Below are 20622 nucleotides of genomic sequence, written 5' to 3' on the forward strand. Positions count from 1 at the left end.
TCCTTTTAATAAAAAACATAATGTGTCCAAACTACTTAACTGAACTGAACAGTAGTGTGTAAAGATTTTTAACAAACTGTGAAATCATAGCGATAAAAGAATATAAATGAAAAATGAATATCTATGATATGGCTACAATGTTTAAAAAAAAAAAAACAACTAAATAATCAAACAGCTCTCAAATAGAATTTATGAACTTTAGTGAGCACTGACATTGTTGAAGTCAATAAAAATGAAAAAAAGCAAAATCCAATCAAAGGCAAATACAAGAGGGACAGTTTTATATTGATCGTAGAGTGACTGTTACATAACTGCATATGTACAACCACATCACAAGGCGGTCATGTGATTCAGTCTCTGCTTCTTTCCATCACATCATATATTTTCTTTCAATTGATCTGCAGTGCTCCATTGTGGAGAGAAACAGTTTCGTAATCTAGGTAGTGGGAATGCATAGCATGGCAAGTGCTTTCAAAAGCACATCTTCACCGCCATCTAGTGGTTCAGCTATATAGACATAATAAATACAATCTACACACTTTATATGTATGCACATACTGGACACACTACAGCTCTTGTTTTTTAATAAGATATAGGCACGATGTAAAATGTACTAGAATGGGCATAATTACATCATCAGGAATTCATCCTTGAAATCAATTCATTGCTGGATGGTTAACAAACAAACCACTACATGCTTTTTTGCTCTTTCCCTAAATCTGTCAGCGTTTAATATATCTGACATGTGATCAGTTTCTTTGAAAGCCCAGCGAGGCGGCTATATTCTCTTCACTTTTTCTTGATTATACTTTTCCAAGAATACAAAAAAATACATCTTCTGACGCAAACTGTGTAATTTGCCTTGACACTTTTTCTGTCGTGACTTCACATCTGTGGCCACCTCATTGGTAAGATTGTTGGAGGTGGTAGTATGATGTATCAGTGGGGGACGTTCAGTCCAACCAGCCGAGCGCTTTCCTCCCACAACCTTCTTGCCGCTTCATCATCTTTTCCTTCCGGCGCAGGGTCTTTTTCGGCACAATCACTGCATGAACACATACACGCGCAACATTCTGAGTTCACAAATGACTGATAAAGTGGCAAATGATTGCATTTACCTGAAGTAGCAGCCAGACTTGCTCTCTAAGCCGTCAGTGACGGCGCAGTAGATAGAGGTCTGTGCGCCTTGCCAGGGAGTTTTCATCAGCAGAATACAGGGCAGAGACAGTATAATCTTCAGCACCGGGTACCGTACAAGAATATGCCTTACCAGCTCTGTTCGAATCACTCCTGGATGCAGGCAGAACGAGGAGACTCCTGTACCTAAGGATGGAAGCATACATTGAAATATAAAACAGGAAAGTATTCGTGCAATTGCTTTATTTGTATATGAGCTAGATTATACATGGCCATTGACATAGTATGTTACAAAACCAACCAAGTCGGAAAACATATAATGTTTTTTACTTGTTGCTTGAAATAAACAAATAAGCTTTGTCAGTTAGCTTGCAAATTGTTTGCTATACTAAAAACTGCAGTATATCTTACCTTTCGATCTTCGTGCAAGCTCTCTAGAGAAAAGCACATTGGCCAGCTTACTTTGTTTATAGCTGAGCAAAGGACTGTAAGGCATTTTGTCAAAGAACATGTCATCAAATTCAATCTTTCCTGTTGGAAAACAGTGACAAATATGGATATATATATATATATATATATATATATATATATATATATATATATATATATATATATATATATATATTAATACTCACTAAATTTAGCTTTTTATTCAAGATAATATCCTGAAAAAATGCATCACTGTTTTCATAAAAATACTACTAATAATAAATAAATAAAAAGAATAATATAATAATTATTATTTTTATATTTGTATTTGTAGTGAAAAAAATGGAATACATATTTATAAAATTTTTTGTATCAAATAAATGCATTAAAAATACAGACCCCAAAATTCTGAAAAGTGTTTTCCACAAATATAAGCATAGAAATAATATAGTCTCGTTTAAAAAAAAAAAATTCTTATCTTAACATTCTTAACTCTTAGCATTCTGAGTATTTCTATATTTTTAATCAAAATATATTACCACCAACATGTGCAATACTGGACACGTTAACTACACGGCTGGGGGAGGATCTCTTTAGCATTCCTAACAGTAGATTGGTCAGAAGAAAGTGTCCCAAATGATTGACACCCAGCTGTGTCTCAAAGCCATCCTCTGTGATCCACTTTGGACACATCATAACACCTGTCAGAAAAAAGGCACTTTAAGATTTGTCTCTCTATACCCCTTGCTTTTAAGAGTCAAATTATTCACTCTTAAAATTACTGACCTGCATTGTTTATAAGTATATCCAGTCGTTCTTCTGTTGCTATGAACTCTTTGGCAAATTCTCGGATAGAGTAGAGAGAGGCCAGATTTAAGTGTCTGGTGACTACATTGCCGTTTCCTGTGGAGCGTCTAATACAGTCCGCAGCATTCTCAGCACGAGTTAGGTCCCGGCAAGCCATCACTACCCGAGCCCCTAAATACACACACATTCACATTTCAGAGTTAAAAGAGAGTTAAAAGATTGGGTTTGCGATAATATGCCATACCTCTACGAGCCATATCTTTTGCAGTTTCCATGCCAATCCCAGTGTTAGCACCAGTAATCACGACAGTCTTTCCATCCAGACGAGCACGACTTTTGCAGACACCACCAGCTATCCATTTTCGTAGCAGCATGAAGCCTGCTGTAAGGAAGAATGGAACTAAGGCTACACACACAGTGCTTGAAAGATTTTAAAGCACATACTATTATTTAACTGGTAGTAGTGTCCTATAGGCTCATGTGTAGCCTACATTCACACACACACAAACTGTTGAAAGGTTTGGGCTTCACAATGGCTGCAAAATAATACGAAATATGGTAAAATTGCGAAATATTTTCAGCATCACTCTTCCAGTTTTCAGTGTCACATAATCCTTCAGGAATCATTCTAATATCTTGATTTGGTGCTAAATTTTTACAAACGGTGAAACATTTCAGGATTCTTTGATTGATAGAACGTTCCTAAGAACAGCATTTAACGTTATTTGTAATTATACATGCATTTTTAAATGCTTTATTGCTAAATTGTAGCATTCGTGTATTTAATCGACCATTGCTTTAAACACCTTTTATGTTATGAAATAAAGGTTCTAAAGATTCGAACAATACGTAACTTACTGATTGCCGCCAGCCCGATGAAAGCGCCATAATACAGTCGATATGTAGTGACTTGATCCATCTCCCTTGAATGTCTACAAAATCAAGAATGACACATTGTGTCCTCTCTTTGCAGAACGCTATATATAGGGCTTAAGCAACTTAAACTACAGCTTAGTACCTGAATGCTTCGCCAAATGGCTTATTACGTGCGCCTCATAAACATTTAGAACGGCGGATTTCTTCATGTTTTGAAACGGCGTTTATCTCAGAATCACAAGAGAACATAAGTTTCTTTCACGAATATTAGTAGTCAAATGGTTGATTTTTTTTCATTCGGAGAAAAGTGTACAATATGTTATGAAAATGAGAATAATACACCGTGGGTATGTTGACGCAAATAATACAAGGCACATGAACAAGGAAATGGCACGTGCGCATACGCCCTCAAGTGGGATGCAAAATGTAAAAAAATTGTTATCATTTAGTTATCTTTGCGATTTCAGTTACGTTGTTGCATTTACAGCGATGTGTGATTTTTATTACGTGTATTACAGATGAGAAAATGTATACATTTGGCCTAAAATAATAATCATAATAATAACGTTTTGGCAAAAGGTGTTTACTTTGTAATGGGGTTTCACATTTTTAGAGGCGTCAAAAGAGCACAGTAAATATTAACTTTAAATTATTAAACAAACTAAAAAATGTATTTGATTTAAAAAAAAAAACTGAATGTTTGTTTTAAATTGCGCCGTATGAAGAAGCTTTCAACTGCACTGATTTAGGTCCCACGAACCAGACGATAACTGGTCCTTCTGGCTCCTTTAATGATTTTGAGTCACTATAAAGAGTCGGTTCAGAAGAGTCATTTGTTCGGTACTCGTAGGATGGGATATTGATTCAATAAAAAAAGAACCTATTCATTAGATTCGTTTGTTCGTGATTCGAACCTGACTGGTCGTGTTCAATATTTTGCTCTGTATACAGTAACGACGGCGCAGTGAGTCCGAACAAGTAGCGCATTAAACACTGAAATGTGATGTTCTGTCCACACTGGGAAGAAAGCACATTCGAGAACCATCAATGTAACAGAATGTCCTTAAAATCATTCGGTTGCAGTGATGAGAAAATAGAATATGAGTGCAAGCTTTTGTTTTCTAACCTACTTATCAGCGCTTTGTGCATGTAAGGAGCGTGTATATTATAATTCTTGGCCAGGATTTTCATATAGAAGATATTTCCAGTGTTAAATAATTGAACATCAAAATTTCTGTTCAAAAAGACCAATTTATGATGGTCTTGACAGATTAACTGCAAAACACTAGCAAAGTGTTGAATAAAATACCAACATTATCTGCTTTCCACTATTACACCAGCAGTTGGTTAAACAGTGTAAAATGTTGTCGTTTCAAGGAAGGAAGCCATTTTCTTGTTCCAGTAACCACTCCTCCTTATTTCAGAGATTACAGCCAATCGGAGCTCGGAATATAAAACAGGAAGTGGCGTTCTGCGTGCATCAACCAATCGCTGACACGGAAAGAGCAGAACCTCTGCCCATTTAGCGCACTTATTCGTCTCGTCTGTGACGTACCGGCAGGCTTTGTGTTCTTTTCAATATATCACATTGAGCATATTTACACATAGGCTATATTCCGGTAAGTATTATTTATCAATTTGACCATATCTCGTGTGTTCGCGCTTTAATTCACGCGTTAGGTGATCGTGGTTTATTATGTGCGCAGAGGACAGTATGCGGAGTGCGCACTCGGTTGGTGCCGCGCGAGGGGGTTGCTGCATAATTTGTGACCGAGTATTCGTAGCAAACGTCGAGCTGGCTCTCGTTCCGACCCACTTAGGGTTTCCAAGCTCATTTATCGCTACAGCACATGAACCTAAGGCTTATGCGTTAGTTTAGGTCTATCAAATCATCCAGTCTCACGCACTGGATGCAATGGTACAGGAACTACTTTTCTCTTAGCCCCGTTCAGTTGGACGAAACCACATTGCGCGTACTTCTAACATTGTATTTGAAGGCTTTTCTGAAGTGATACGGTGGAGCGCCGGCCATCAAACCCATTCTAATGCAGCACATATTTTACATTTTTCTACAAATGCGTGTAAATACCAAATGTGGTTTACTCACTCGTTTATTGATTTGTGTAATTTGCAGGATGAGGTGGTTGTGTAAACGCCTGTTTTGACGTTGAAACCGGTCGCAGCTGAATGCTGTCAGAGCCTGGTGAATATTGTGGAGGTCTTTATTTTAAACATGTCAGTCACCTGTCCAAAATAAAACCAAACCCTACATTTCCCTGCCTTATTTCGTTAAATGCCATCGGCAGTGATAGCATTATTGTATTTTTTTCATCTTGGCCTAAACGTAAAGGCACGTTTGCTGTTTCACATGTTCCCCGTTAAAATATTTAGCTCAACAAACATTGTATATTTCAGAAACATGGATGCGGATTTGTTTATGGAGTGTGAGGAGGAGGAGCTGGAACCATGGCAACAGCAAAATTCAATGGATGATTCAGGGGGAGATGCTGAAAGCATTACTCCCACTGGTGTGTAATTATTATTATTATAGATTTTTCTTTAACCTTTTATAGTTAAATGTATGTTTATTTACACGCATGTAAATACTTCATGTAACAAAGCAATATTTTCTGATTCTTTTAATGATATTGTTTTAAATGAATGTTATTATGCTAAACAAAAACCTATTCTTCTACGCTGTTTAGCGTCTTCAACTCCTGCCTCAAAGGTTGATAATCCAGCTGAGCCTAAAACCGTGGTGATCCCAAACCTACCGCCTGTAGTAAATACAGCAAACACAGTTCCGCTGATCACAAATACATGTGAGCATTTGTTTCCTACAGCATTGTTGAGTGATTATCACTTATTTTACCTGTTGGAGGAATGCTGTTCTAAACCCATACAGCATTCTCTATTTTGTTAAACACGAACAAATAATGAATAATGTATTGTCTGCTGTTTTTCATTTCATGAAAGTGAACTAGGAGTGGGGCTGTTCAACTTTAAAATGGCAAAACGTGTAATAAACATTTAATTTGTGTTAGTAAAACCAAAATGCATTCTTGTCTTAAAACAAATCTACTTAAAATGCTGGCTATTGTATATTTAGTGTTTTGTAAGTTCCCACTGTTTACAATGTCGCCTACTAGAAGCACAAATTTTCTTAATCGGATCGATTATTCTTTTAGTGACACAACGTGTAGTTCCTGCTGCTGTCCCAGCGGATATTCCTAAAGCAGTGCAAGGGCAGCAGGTCATCTTGGCCCCGGGAGGAGGAGGGCTCGGGACCGTGGCTCTGTCACAGGTTCTTCTGCCTGGAACAACTCAGATTGCCAATGCTGCGAACAGCCAGCCCATTTACTTCACCACACAGGTGCTGCCATCTCACCTCATAGATCCCTGTGTATTGCTTTAATATTATTTCAACTTTTCTTTTACTAATCAATGTTTCTTATTGTGTATGATTTAGGGTCTTCCTGTTCAGAATATCCACCCTGTCCAGCCTGGCCAGAGCCCGATGAGTTTAGTACTGAATGTCCAACAGGGCCAGACTGTTCGACCCATTACACTAGTGCAAGGTATGTTGATGTGCTCCTAAAGGCCCGATATACTTCAAACAAACTAAAGAAGTTCCTAAAGAAGTTCTTTCTTTTGTTTGACGGCGAAAAGAAGTTCGAAAAGGCTGAACGGCGGTATACATGGAAAATTCTGACACCCCTTCGCTGCTGGAGACGGGCTGTAGATTAACGTAAACATGACACGATGCTAACAAGTAGAAAGAAGAAACGAGGCTGAAAGAAGAAGAATGACAACTATTTGCTTGCTACCTTTCCTTTCATTTTTTTAAGACACTTTTCTTCTTCTTTTTTTCTCTCTACGTGGCTTTTTGCACGACTCCGGGTTGTTGTCACACGCTTTGCTGTAAATTCTTTGTAGAAATTAATTGCGTTCCATTAATTTTTTTAAGTCTCTCCGCAAGCAATCGTACAGTTGTTAATATATATGTGGCAGCTCAGTTATATAAATTGGAGATATTGCTCCCTTGCCTGACCTCGACTGAATGAGAAATGAACCAGGAAGAAAAAATCCCACATCAAAGAAGATGGAGTTTCAGATCACACCCACCGTTTGCATAACTGCCTCAGACCAACGGCAGCTCAAAAGTGTTTACGAGCTAAAGCAAACCCCCCCGAAACATCCGCTTTGTTGACCCGATTCGAACTGCCAAAACAAACCTAATTTTTGTTCGAAATTGTCATTTAAGTTCGTTCTTTGTTTTCGATTGAAGTATATCTGGGCTTTTTTTTTGTTTTTTGTGGTTGCTTATTAACCATAATTTCTTTGTGTATTTCAGCACCTGGCACACAAATTTTTAAACCAGCTGTTGGAGCAACCCAAATAATTACCCAGCCAGCTCAAATAAGGACTGGAGCTCCCGTTGCAAACAGGGCACAAACACCCAGCACTTTTAGCACCATGCAGATACCAGCTACTCTCACCATTCGTACCACAACAGCAATGGCCCCTCCTGCAGCCAATTCTCTGCCCGCCATGTCATCTACAACAATTACCCAGCCCTCCGCAGCACGAACCACGACTAAAATCTGTAAGATTTTCCTGTTGAGCAGTTTTCTTAATTATTCCAGAAATCTTTGTATTTTTATTAATTATTTTATACAGTGGTTTGTAGTTAATTATGATTATGATTTAAAATTGCATTTTAAAAAAAATTGTTTAAATATTTAATATTCACAAGATAAAATTATTTAAACTGCATCATGTATTTGTCAAAGCTTGGTCACTAGACTGACCAGTCAGCATCAAGAAGTGCAATATTCAGTCATACATTTCTATTTACAGTAACAATAAAGCCAGGAAATGGACCCTTGGACATGCAGAATATAATGAGCCTTGTGAAATCAGTGAACCTTCCTGGTGGGGCTCAGGCACAGACATTTGTTGTCATGAGCAATCAAAAGACAAACAACGGCCCTATAGTTTCCTCTGCTGTACCTGTCATGACACAAAATGTTGTCCAAAGTAAGTTGTTCTGCACCTGCGATAGCTACTATGACTGTTTCACATTACAGTAGAGCCGCACTGACCATTTTGTATTTTTTTTGGTAGCAATCCCTATTACGCATACAACAGCATCAACAACTACTCATTTGTGTCCCCGTTGTGGAGCTCAGTTCAAAATGATCGAGGCTCTACGGAGTCATATGTGTGTAAGTATACACTTTCTGAAGATATTTATTTATATATATATATGTATATATATGTGTGTGTGTGTGTGTTTTGTCAATTAATCTCATTCACCCATCCCCGTTTAGTTCTGCTGCCCAGATCTCGCCCAGACTGACACGAGTAGTGCTGCCACTGCTGTGAGCACCCAAGCTACACCGCCTAAAAGCCTCTCTGCTTTGCCCAGTATCAAAGTGGATAGCCCACCTTCAAAGGTCGGAGATGGTCAGAATAGACTTGTCATGCTGGTAGATGATTTCTACTATGGCACATTTGAAGGCAATCGAGTCTATGTACCAATGGACAACTCAAAAGAACCATTATCGTTTAAATGCCTCACCTGTAACAAGAGACTGAAGAATAATATTAGGTATGTTGACAGACAGAGTTACGATGGGAATTATTGGTATATACGTCTAATTCCAGCAGATATGATTTATTCTACAATGTTGCAGTTATTAAGTGTTTGTTCTTCTTGCAGACTTATGAATCATATGAAATACCATGTTGAGTTGGAGCAGCAAAATGGAGAGATGGACACACACACATCCTGTCAGCACTGTTTCCGCCGCTTTCCCACACCATTTCGTCTTCAGTGTCACCTGGAGAGCGTCCACACTGCTATTGAGTCATCTAGTAAGAACTTTTTCCAGTTTTTTTCTTTCATATTAGGAGTCTGTAAGGGTTTTTAAAGTTTTTCCACAAATTCCTACTGACTTCACACTTTTGTATAGTAGTTTACAGACACAATTGTGTTTGTTACCCAGAATTACGCAAAGATGTGTACTATTTAATCCATATATTTTTTCAGTTAAACATGGAAATGAGGTGTGGCATACTGTAATCCAGGCTATCGCTATTTAATCAAAATATATTCTTATACAACTCTTCTCAAATCATTGGATTTTACATTAGTATAGTGTGTGTGTGTGTGTGTGTGTGTATATATATATATATATATATATATATATATATATATATATATATATATATATATATATATATATATATATATATATATATATATATATTATTATTATTATTATTATTATTATTAGAGAATCAGATCATACCACCATAGATAAAGTTAAACATTTAGCTTTCTAGAGATTGTTCATCAATCCACTCTTTGTCCCAAAAAATGTAAATTGCACAGTATTTTTTTAGGAACCAGTAGGAGCCTATACAGATAGCTTCTGTAACCGACCACATACTCTTGCTATGTGCACTAGTTTATTTGACTAAATTTATATATGAAGGATTACTCCAAAACACAAACACAAAAATAGTTTTTTTTTTTCATAGGGCTTTTAGTGGCACATAATGTATCTTTAGTACATGTTCTATTCGGATGTTGCATGTTGTCGAGAGTGACAGTAAATGATTAATTTCTGTTGACTGACAGATGTTCCATGTTTGCTTTAAATTGGTTTCCTACAGTGACCGTAAACTGCTGTAAGTTCAATTTAATTTAGTGCTTGTCACTCTTTTCTGTTCAGCCAAGTGTAAAATATGTGAGTGGTCCTTTGAGAGTGAGCCAGTGTTCCTGCAGCACATGAAGAACACGCACAAACCTGGAGAGATGCCTTATGTGTGCCAGGTAAGTTGAGACAATATTGTCTGCATGAACCTTATTACCAGTCTCCATTCATAGCTGCTTTTCCATCGTCGTGCCAAACCTCATTCCATACCGATCCAGCTCAGCCAGTACAGATATGGTTACATTATCCACTGTGGTGCTCATTATACAGATGCACTATGTCATGCCTTGGTATCACTGGTGTTTACATATGGTATGAAATGTAAATTATGACCATGTTAAGCAGAATGATCAGAAATTTTAATGTACCTTAATCAAATATTCAAACAAGTGACAAATCCTGCATGGTGACGTCAATACATATTCTTCCACCACAGAATTCCAGGCCGATAATTGTGTCGCTGTGCAGAACAAAACTTGAGTGAAAATATAACTGATACCGTTCCTTACTATTCAGCTACGCAGCGGAAATGTCGCATATAATACTAGTAGTGTCTGTAATGCCTTGTCACTTTCAGGTGTGTGAATACCGCTCCTCCTTCTACTCGGATGTGTTTAACCACTTTCGTACTTGGCATGAGGATACCCGCCACCTCCTGTGCCAGTACTGCCTTAAGGTTTTCAAGCATTCCACCAGTTACCAGCAGCACTATAATCGTCACCAGGTGAGCATAAATTATACTACAAGATCATGAAAGATAAATTAAAATGGAATGCAAACAAATATTCTGCACATTCTTTTTGCTGTGTTTGTTTTCCTGGCAGTGATATAGTCGTTTGAAGGGGTCCAGATCAATGCATTGCTTTAATATCTCGAGAACGAAAAACAAAACAGATCCTGTGTTGTTACTGATTGATCCAACAGGCATTAACAGATATTTTGAACCTTTTATGCAACTTTTTTGTTTTCTACAGAAGTCAACAGTTTACCACTGTAACAAATGCCGTCTTCAGTTCCTGTTCACAAAAGACAAAGTTGAGCATAAAATCAATCACCACAGGACCTTCCGAAAACCTTGTGAATTAGAAGGACTCCAGCCTGGGACAAAAGTAAAATATATTTGTTTGTTTGTTTGAAAACAAGTTGAAAATGGGTGCAATAATGTATTTTGTGAAATGTTTTATGTCATCTTATTTCCAGGTGACCATTAGGGCATATGTTGGGCTTAAGAAGTCACCAGGTCAGGCATCTTCAAAATCATCCGCTAGCATTCAGAAAAATAGTAATAGCAGTACACAAACTTGTAGTGGTGACCAGCAATCACAAAGACATGGACCTGGGAAGAAACAGGTCAGCAAGATGTTTGACTTCTTGTCCAGGTTCCAAGAGCAGAGGTAAGCTCATGCTGCGTTTTTACAGATCTGTGGATCTATTTCACTTGGAAATCAGAAATTTGAAACATGCTCTTTTGGTCTTTCTCTCTCCAGGGCACTGCTGGGCAGACATAAATGTGTGGAGTGCACTTTTGACATCCCAGACTTTGCGAATCACTACCCTACTTATGTTCACTGCTCACTCTGCTTCTATAGCACTTGCTGTTCTCGTGCTTATGCAAACCACATGATAAAGTAAGCGAAACTGGAGGTTAAAGTTTAGCTAGTTTTGGTTTTGTATGGCAGATACTCTGTGTGACAATATATTGATTGCAGTTAATTTATTAATTCCAGTAATCATGTTCCTGGAAGAGTTCCAAAAACTTCTAAAAAGGGTCCACCAAGGTAATGTATTATTAAGAGTTTTGAGTTATGTTTTGTATAAAGTCTGAAACTGTTGCTTATAGCTGTTTTGTTGCTCTTTTGTAGTGGAGTAAAGCTGAGCTGTGCAGGTTGTGAATACTCCACTGCTCTAGGGAACTTAATGGCCAAACATCTCATTAAGTTCCCTTCTCATTCCTATTGTATCTTCACTCGTAAAGGTGGGTATTCTCCGACCTAGTAGAAAAATAAAGCATATGTGTTTTACTGTCACTAAAAACTTGATGCATGATTCCCTACCTGCATGCTTGATTTTCTCTCTGTTTTCTTACTACTGTAGTTACAGGACACCCAACTCTATTGTATGTGTCATTAATTGCATGATTATAGTAATAATATACTTTAGACACATTAATTAATAGTATCTTGAAATACATTGCTACTATGATCTTACAAATTCAGATCTTTATGAGATCAAACTCTTTAACACTAGATTTCTAATATCTGAGCGTCTTAACATTGTGTGCAAACTGTTCATCTTAAGATTTGTTTTACAAACAGTATTTTCACAGCTTGAATATTATTTGTGTAGATCGACAACTACAATATAGAGGAATTTTTTTTTCCCATGCATTCTTAGCTACACTCAGATATTACAGATATACCTACAACATATGCAAAGTGGCCAGTCTTGAGTAATAGCCCACAGAATGTGATAAACAACAATCGCAGGTGTGGGGTATGAGCTCAAGCTTGTCCATTGTCAAAATGGACCTTGGTGTGACTCTACAGGACTTACTGGCAAGCCTTTGCGAGAGCACTCTGGATGAGTAAATGAGTATTTACACACAACCTACTGCACACCACCTGAACTGGAGAATATCAGAAGGAATACAAAAAACCTAAATGGATTAATTTAGAAACATGACAAATGAATAACTTCAAGGACTATCCATCGAGGAATTATCTGCTGCTTCTGAGCTGCTTATTGTTATCTTTTTTTCAAAAGCTAACTGACCTATCAGAACCACATGTACATTGAGCATGGTGTTATGAAATGGATTATTGGTGATGGTAAAGACTCCAAGGAGAAGACTAACTCTGTGTTCCTATAATCCCTCCCCTCCCCTACAGAGTGTTTGGAGACAGATATTGAGTTCTGCCAGGTTGAGGAGGAGGTGGAGGGTCCACAAGGGGATGAAGCTAGTGATGTTGGGACACAGCCAGACTGGTTGTCCATGAAGCAGTGGAGTGTGCCCAAAGAGGAAGGAACTGTGCCAGAATTCATGGACAGTTGTGGCCCGCAGCGTATAATGACAAGGAATAACGATGTCCTCGACTACTTCCAGCTTATTTTTCCTGACATCCTTTTTGAGCAGATCATTTTTGAGACCAATAGCTATGCCTCTTATTGCTGCTCTCTGGGGCAAGGGGACCCTTCCTGGAAACCTGTGTCTGTAGAGGAAGTCAAAGGCTTCTTTGGTCTCTCTATCCTCATGGGAATTCAAGGCCTAGGGGAGCCAGAGTTATACTGGTCCTGGGACCATCATCACGGACGCTATGGCTCCAGAACGTGGGAGCTCTTTTACAGGACCATGTCAGTCAAACGTTTCAAGCAAATCGGCACTCACATTCGAATGAGCAGCATGCTTGTGGAGAAGGAAAACCAGAGTGCTGACAAGTTGTCCTTTTTTCAGCCCATGCTGAACATCCTGCAGACAAGCATGCTAGAGGCCTATAGGCCAAACAAGTGTCTGACAGTCGATCAAGCTTTTCTGCCGAGCCATGACAAGGGAATCGCTCAGGAAAAGAGTAGAAATAACCAGCCAATGATATGGCTACTATGTGACTCAAAGTCAGGCTATTGCCATAAACTGCTGGTCTTAACGCATCAGGAGAAACACAAAGACCTGGGAAAATCAGTTGTGTCGCAACTCATAGATGGCCTTGAGGGTAAACATCACCACATCTTTATGTCCAGCTCACTTGCGTCTGTGCCACTCATGAGGGAGCTGTATGACGTTGGAATATACTGCTCCAGTTCCGTCCTCCCTCAAAGTCCAATTTTGCCCATTGAGTTTTGGGATGAACCACCACTGAGCAATCAAGGAGATTTCCAACAGTATGAATTCACCCCACTTCTTGCCACCAGATGGAAAGATAACAAACAGCTGGTATGTCTCTCAACAAATGCGGATGCAGGTCATCAGGACGTGGTGTGGAGAAGATCTCCTTCTAAGATAGGAGAGCTTTATGCTGTTGAAAGACCCAAGGCTTTCAAGCTGCTCCAGGACAACATGCGCGGTGTCGACATCTGTAATCAGCTCCTCACGTGCAACCAACTCGGCGGGCTGGTTCTCGACACCAATTGGCGGCGTCTCTTTTGGTTCCTTGTCAACTTAAGCATCATCAACTCTTTTATTGTCCTACGGGAGACCCGAAAAGACAACCCACCCGGGTGGCTTCAGGGGGGACATTTCTCCCAGGCCATCTACCGTAAACGTCTGGGGTACCAACTGGCCAAGTGTGCGGCAAGATTTGCTCGCCAGAACCAAGTCCACGATCGCATGCTTGAGCACCAGATTGTAAAAAAAGAAAATCTCGACACACAAGAAGGGGTCAGACATCGATTAGCCAAAATTACCCGCAGGACAAGGAGATGTAAAGTTTGCAACCTGAAAAACATGCGTCATGAGAGTGTATATGGCTGCACAGCATGCCATGTTAATCTGTGCAAACGTTCTTGCTGCTTTTGGGATTTCCATGATTTCTCACCTAATTTCCAAGGTTATAAAATTCAAATACTGATACTAAATATTAATCAGTGTATTTCAGAATGTTTATTCTGAGTTCAAATGTTGCACAAAATTTAATTGGCATGCATTAGTTTGTGAATGTGATTTATGCATTGTATTATTAATATTTAAAATGAAATATAACAAACACATAATTTATATTAATTGTCGTAAATTATTATAACTGATGTTAGAATTGATTATATATTTTGTGCTCTTCAGGTAACCCAAAAGTGGGATTCATTGACACCAAGAGGTACGTATTTAAAAAAAAAAAAAAACTATCTGAAAAAACTGCAGCCTTCAGTAGATACATTTTAAAATTGTACAAATAATTTAGTTACACAATATGTAACATTTAATTTCAGAGGTAGTTATGGCATGCACATTTATTACATTTTAAAGTAAAAAGTATGAAAGAAATGCATATGGAGCTATTGTGCAAAAAACTGCTTAAGTTGCCACATTTTTCATGTTATACAGATTCTGGAAAGTGACCCACTATTTCCCTTCCAGGGAAGGCACAGAGCCTGGACTTAAATACAGAACTGAAATGTTGGAAAGAGACCTGAAACGATCTACAGCCGACAACAAAAACTCAAGTGACACTGATGCTGGTCTAGATGAAGATGTGGACCAGGAAATGGCCCCTTTGGAAGATGAAGATACTGACTCGGACTCTGAGAGGACTGAAAGCGATGAAGACGTGCCACGTAAAACAGAGGCTAGACAGAAGGTGGAAGTAACAGTAACCAATACACTTACACAACCTGCGAAAAACAGAGAGGAGACTCTGTCTATTCATCAGCGTCGAATACTGCTCCTTGCACTGTGTTCTGGGGTCCAGAAAGCAGCAAAAGAAATGGACACCAAACCTCATATCATTAAGACTTGGCTTCAAAACAAAGAGAATCAATTAAATGAATGCAGCAGCACAAGCTGTGGAGAGGCCGTTGATCGTCTGGTGGAGTGGGTTTTGACTCAACGAGAACAGCAGCGTCCTATCAGTGAGGCAAAACTATTTGAAAAAGCTTCAGAGCTCCAAAGCCAAACCAATGAGATAAATTCTTTCCGTATTTCATACGAGTGGGCCGTGAGCTTCATGATGCTGCACAAATTGGGCTTGGATACCCCTTTTACAGTAGATCGGGAACTCCCTAACACCATGGAGGAAAACTGCCGTCGCTACATAGAGTTAGTGCACAGCAAAATAAGGACAAACAACATTCCACAGTGTGTCTTTGGTGCTATGGACCAGCTTTCTGTTTTTGTGGACTTCAGAATGCTGAATGAGAATACCAGAATAAACCGAGACACTGCGTTTCAGTTTACTGGGTTTGGGAAGCCCTTCATAAAGATTTACCTTTCAATGCTCGCAAATGGTACAATGCTACCTGCAGTGCTCTTCACAAGTCAAAGCACAAACACGCTGAGCAGAAACCCACCAAACTCAATTCTACTTATGGCCAAAGAGGAAGGTTACAGTACAGCGGAAGAGCTAGAAATTTGGGCCACCAAAGTGTGGAAGCAGCATCTCGAATCACAAAATGAAAATAATGCCCTACTGGTTATGGATAGCCATCATAGCCAAACCTCTGAGAGCATCATATCTTCAGTCAGTAACAGCAAAACCTCCCCTGCCATAGTTCCAGCTGGCTGTACGGGCAGACATCAACCTCTAGAGATGTGTGTACGCCCTGTGCTGCAAAGGTTACTTCTAGCTCGTTGGGCACAACGACCTATCAATGGTGCATCTGGGGTTCAGCGTGAAGATCTGGTGGAGCTTATTGTATCGTGGTTGGAAGAGGCCATGTCTTGTTTCTCTGGTAGAACTGAATTCATTCAACACTCTTTCTGCTTGGCCCGCCTGCTTCCCGATCAGGAAGCACATACAGATTTAACTGATTCACCTTTGGAGCTGTTAAATAAGCTGTCGGTGGCCACACTTGAAGCTGAAGTTGTAGATCTTGACTCAGAAGAAGAGGAAGAGGAAGAGCCAATGGACATATGCGCTGTAGAAAAAGTGAGCGAAGTAACCGAAAAAATTGATTTGACACAGGAGACAGAGGATGAAGAAGTCAGTCAAACAAAGGATGAAGGCGCAATGCCAGTTGAAATAAAAAACACAGAACAACAGAAGGATAGAACTGATGAATGTTTGGAAATTGCAAGTGAATCCACAGATGTGTCGCATTCATCCCCTGATTCAGAGACTCCTTCACACAACTCTGATCAAGATCACTCAGAATCTGGTCAAACTGACTCGGCAAACAGATGATAATTGATCTACAGAGACATTGTGAAGTTGAACAGAAGGATCTGAAGTCAGACAAACCTATTTAGGCTGAATGTGAATATGGCTATTTAATTTACAACCTATTGTGTTGTGGAGTGGAAATGTAAAAATATTTTTTTTATTCTAAATACTGTAGATTTACAGGATAAACATTACATTGCATGACTGATGATTATTTTTATTTTTAATTCACTAGCATAAAACGGTCCATTGGCTCCCACAGTGTTAGGATTTTTTTTCTTTATGGACCGATATTATTTGCGTTTCAATTTGACATCCTCTGAAAGTAAATCGGCATTTTTGCTAATGTTTCAGTCACTCTAAAGCTGCAATGCCTTTACATGACACTCCTACTCTCACAGTTTGTGACGTCAATCTCATCTGCCCGTGTGGCTGACTGGAGGTTGGGTATCACAAAGTTTGCGTCAAACTTTGGCAAGACGTAGCAGTAGAAAGAAATAATCAAATAAAAAAAATAAATAAATTTGAAAAAAAAAAAATCACTCAAAGTATATTTGGATAAGTGCTATTTAAAATAGTTTAACTTAATAACCATTACGTTTTTAAAGTTAGATCAGCCATTAAATAACAATACAACTATTTTTCAATAGATTTACAGAGTCTGTTATTATATTATATGGCTGTTCTAAAGGTCAGCATGTTGGATGGCAGCGGGCTCAGATTTGTTCTTCCATTTTGGTTATTTATCTACTTCTAGACCGAATAAACAGTGAGAGAGTCTTAGCATTGTTTTTGCAGCAGCAGCAGCAGTAAATGGAGTGGGATCAGTATGTATATTCAGTATTGATTTCAGCATCTGAATTTACCGTAGCAACCACAGGATGGTGTAACTACACTCCAGGTGTCATTCATTGACATTCAATTCAGAGATGTTCTGTAGCACATTATTGGTGCCCTTTCATGTTTGTAAAGGCTTACTTTGATTTCACCTCCATTCGCTGCATCCCCTTTGTGTGTAATTTACATGTACTAAATAGTGGGGCTTTATGTAAACAGTCTGATTATGAAGGTAAGTGGGAGTTCATATAACTGGGGTCTTTTGTATGTTGTTTTGATGAAACTGTAAAGAGGACTTAATAATTCGAGGTAAATTATGTTATGTGTGTGACTTGCCATTTTTGACTATTCCTCATGAATAAAATGTAAATAAACTCAGTTTGTGTATAAAGCCCACTCTTTTTCCCATTGTTTCCCTGCGTTGTTTTAATGTGGACAGGAGAGTTCCTAGAAGGCTGCCTACCAGAGATCCACATTTGCATTTGAATTCCTACAAACGTGTACCTTGAAGTTTTGGAATTTTTTTCCCACCCTCTGTAGAGCATGCGCATTACCTGAACATTATATACACTTATAGAACCTGAAGAACGACATACATGACCCCCGGCTCTCTCAACTCTCAAACATGCAGCTTGCCTGGGGTGTTAACTGACAGTTTACTGGTAAACTAACATGCTTTTGCACAGTATATTGCTTGCATAAGCACCATATTACTTAACAGATATATTTGCTACTTTGTATTTAAATGCCATTGCTGATTATAATGCCTCATGTATTAATAATGAATTAATCAAAAACATTGTGTTTTGTAAGAAATAAAACATCATTAAAAAATGCATATAAGTGAGAAATATCCCACGTGTCACATTTAACATTGGGCCTTAACACCGTCAAAGCCGGTAACGTAGGATTCGTGCAATATTGTAGCTTCTGAATGTTTTCTAATGTAATTTTCATTGTCATTTGTTGAAAACAACCATGCTTTTACTGCAATTATTTCCTTCAGTTTTCGCATTTAACGAACAGTAGAAAAAATGTTAATAACATAATAAAACTTGTTGCGTTTCCAATTTCTTAACAAAACCCAATTTTATAAATTTATTGCTTTGATTATGCACATTTTATTGGACAATGAGTGGGACTGACCTGCATGTAACCCATAAACAATGTCCAGATATCAGGGGAAGGATGTCACTAGCATAAAACGGTCCATTGGCTCCCACAGTGTTAGGATTTTTTTTCTTTATGGACCGATATTATTTGCGTTTCAATTTGACATCCTCTGAAAGTAAATCGGCATTTTTGCTAATGTTTCAGTCACTCTAAAGCTGCAATGCCTTTACATGACACTCCTACTCTCACAGTTTGTGACGTCAATCTCATCTGCCCGTGTGGCTGACTGGAGGTTGGGTATCACAAAGTTTGCGTCAAACTTTGGCAAGACGTAGCAGTAGAAAGAAATAATCAAATAAAAAAATAAATAAATTTGAAAAAAAAAAAATCACTCAAAGTATATTTGGATAAGTGCTATTTAAAATAGTTTAACTTAATAACCATTACGTTTTTAAAGTTAGATCAGCCATTAAATAACAATACAACTATTTTTCAATAGATTTACAGAGTCTGTTATTATATTATATGGCTGTTCTAAAGGTCAGCATGTTGGATGGCAGCGGCTCAGATTTGTTCTTCCATTTTGGTTATTTATCTACTTCTAGACCGAATAAACAGTGAGAGAGTCTTAGCATTGTTTTGCAGCAGCAGCAGCAGTAAATGGAGTGGGATCAGTATGTATATTCAGTATTGATTTCAGCATCTGAATTTACCGTAGCAACCACAGGATGGTGTAACTACACTCCAGGTGTCATTCATTGACATTCAATTCAGAGATGTTCTGTAGCACATTATTGGTGCCCTTTCATGTTTGTAAAGGCTTACTTTGATTTCACCTCCATTCGCTGCATCCCTTTGTGTGTAATTTACATGTACTAAATAGTGGGGCTTTATGTAAACAGTCTGATTATGAAGGTAAGTGGGAGTTCATATAACTGGGGTCTTTTGTATGTTGTTTTGATGAAACTGTAAAGAGGACTTAATAATTCGAGGTAAATTATGTTATGTGTGTGACTTGCCATTTTTGACTATTCCTCATGAATAAAATGTAAATAAACTCAGTTTGTGTATAAAGCCCACTCTTTTTCCCATTGTTTCCCTGTGTTGTTTTAATGTGGACAGGAGAGTTCCTAGAAGGCTGCCTACCAGAGATCCACATTTGCATTTGAATTCCTACAAACGTGTACCTTGAAGTTTTGGAATTTTTTTCCCACCCTCTGTAGAGCATGCGCATTACCTGAACATTATATACACTTATAGAACCTGAAGAACGACATACATGACCCCCGGCTCTCTCAACTCTCAAACATGCAGCTTGCCTGGGGTGTTAACTGACAGTTTACTGGTGAACTAACATGCTTTTGCACAGTATATTGCTTGCATAAGCACCATATTACTTAACAGATATATTTGCTACTTTGTATTTAAATGCCATTGCTGATTATAATGCCTCATGTATTAACAATGAATTAATCAAAAACATTGTGTTTTGTAAGAAATAAAACATCATTAAAAAATGCATATAAGTGAGAAATATCCCACATGTGTCACATTTAACATTGGGCCTTAACACCGCCAAAGCCGTAACGAGGATTCGTGCAATATTGTAGCTTCTGAATGTTTTCTAATGTAATTTTCATTGTCATTTGTTGAAAACAACCATGCTTTTACTGCAATTATTTCCTTCAGTTTTCGCATTTAACGTACAGTAGAAAAAATGTTAATAACATAATAAAACTTGTTAATAATAAAGCCCACTCTTTTTCCCATTGTTTCCCTGCGTTGTTTTAATGTGGACAGGAGAGTTCCTAGAAGGCTGCCTACCAGAGATCCACATTTGCACTTGAATTCCTACAAACGTGTACCTTGAAGTTTTGCACTTTCCCCTCTGT

General features: G+C 38.3%; 2 protein-coding genes across 6 annotated transcripts; one reads left to right on the forward strand and one right to left on the reverse strand.

The window, feature by feature from the left end:
• Positions 1–222: 222 nt before the first annotated feature.
• si:dkey-23o4.6 (retinol dehydrogenase 13) lies at positions 223–2749 on the reverse strand. Its single transcript, XM_043261414.1, has 6 exons — positions 2618–2749; positions 2353–2544; positions 2106–2267; positions 1549–1668; positions 1119–1323; positions 223–1045 (listed from the first exon to the last, which is right to left on the reverse strand). Exons 1-6 carry the CDS (start codon positions 2745–2747, stop codon positions 940–942), a joined length of 915 nt encoding a protein of 304 aa, XP_043117349.1. The 5' UTR covers positions 2748–2749; the 3' UTR covers positions 223–939.
• A 1967-nt stretch (positions 2750–4716) lies between these two features.
• On the forward strand, positions 4717–17995 carry pogzb (pogo transposable element derived with ZNF domain b). Of its 5 annotated transcripts, none has more exons than XM_043260855.1 (21): positions 4731–4868; positions 5384–5484; positions 5665–5777; positions 5955–6071; positions 6438–6622; positions 6719–6827; positions 7604–7855; positions 8110–8289; positions 8377–8477; positions 8583–8863; positions 8975–9129; positions 9993–10093; positions 10552–10698; positions 10949–11083; positions 11175–11368; positions 11462–11602; positions 11702–11752; positions 11837–11949; positions 12863–14515; positions 14746–14779; positions 15007–17995. In XM_043260855.1, the coding sequence occupies exons 3-21, from the start codon at positions 5669–5671 to the stop codon at positions 16799–16801; spliced, it is 5853 nt and encodes a 1950-aa protein (XP_043116790.1). In that variant the 5' UTR covers positions 4731–4868; positions 5384–5484; positions 5665–5668; the 3' UTR covers positions 16802–17995. The 5 variants fall into 5 exon arrangements, with proteins under 5 accessions (XP_043116788.1, XP_043116790.1, XP_043116787.1 ...); XM_043260852.1 differs by having other exon boundaries at positions 5384–5467; XM_043260856.1 differs by having other exon boundaries at positions 5384–5467; positions 15040–17995.
• The last annotated feature ends 2627 nt before the right edge of the window (positions 17996–20622 follow it).

Source organism: Puntigrus tetrazona, chromosome 16, assembly GCF_018831695.1.
Source record: "Puntigrus tetrazona isolate hp1 chromosome 16, ASM1883169v1, whole genome shotgun sequence".
NCBI classification, from domain to species: domain Eukaryota; kingdom Metazoa; phylum Chordata; class Actinopteri; order Cypriniformes; family Cyprinidae; genus Puntigrus; species Puntigrus tetrazona.

Excerpts from the sequence above, each read along its gene's own strand:
- si:dkey-23o4.6 (XM_043261414.1), bottom strand. The coding sequence starts at position 2,747 with ATGCTGCTACGAAAATGGATAGCTGGTGGTGTCTGCAAAAGTCGTGCT. Across the intron at positions 1,669-2,105 it reads CAGTATTGCACATGTTGGTG|GAAAGATTGAATTTGATGAC; the intron begins GTAATATATTTT and ends GTTTTCCAACAG. Across the intron at positions 1,324-1,548 it reads GCTTGCACGAAGATCGAAAG|GTACAGGAGTCTCCTCGTTC; the intron begins GTAAGATATACT and ends TTCCATCCTTAG.
- pogzb (XM_043260853.1), top strand. The coding sequence starts at position 5,669 with ATGGATGCGGATTTGTTTATGGAGTGTGAGGAGGAGGAGCTGGAACCA. Across the intron at positions 7,856-8,109 it reads ACGAACCACGACTAAAATCT|TAACAATAAAGCCAGGAAAT; the intron begins GTAAGATTTTCC and ends TTCTATTTACAG. Across the intron at positions 14,516-14,745 it reads TTTCTCACCTAATTTCCAAG|GTAACCCAAAAGTGGGATTC; the intron begins GTTATAAAATTC and ends TGTGCTCTTCAG.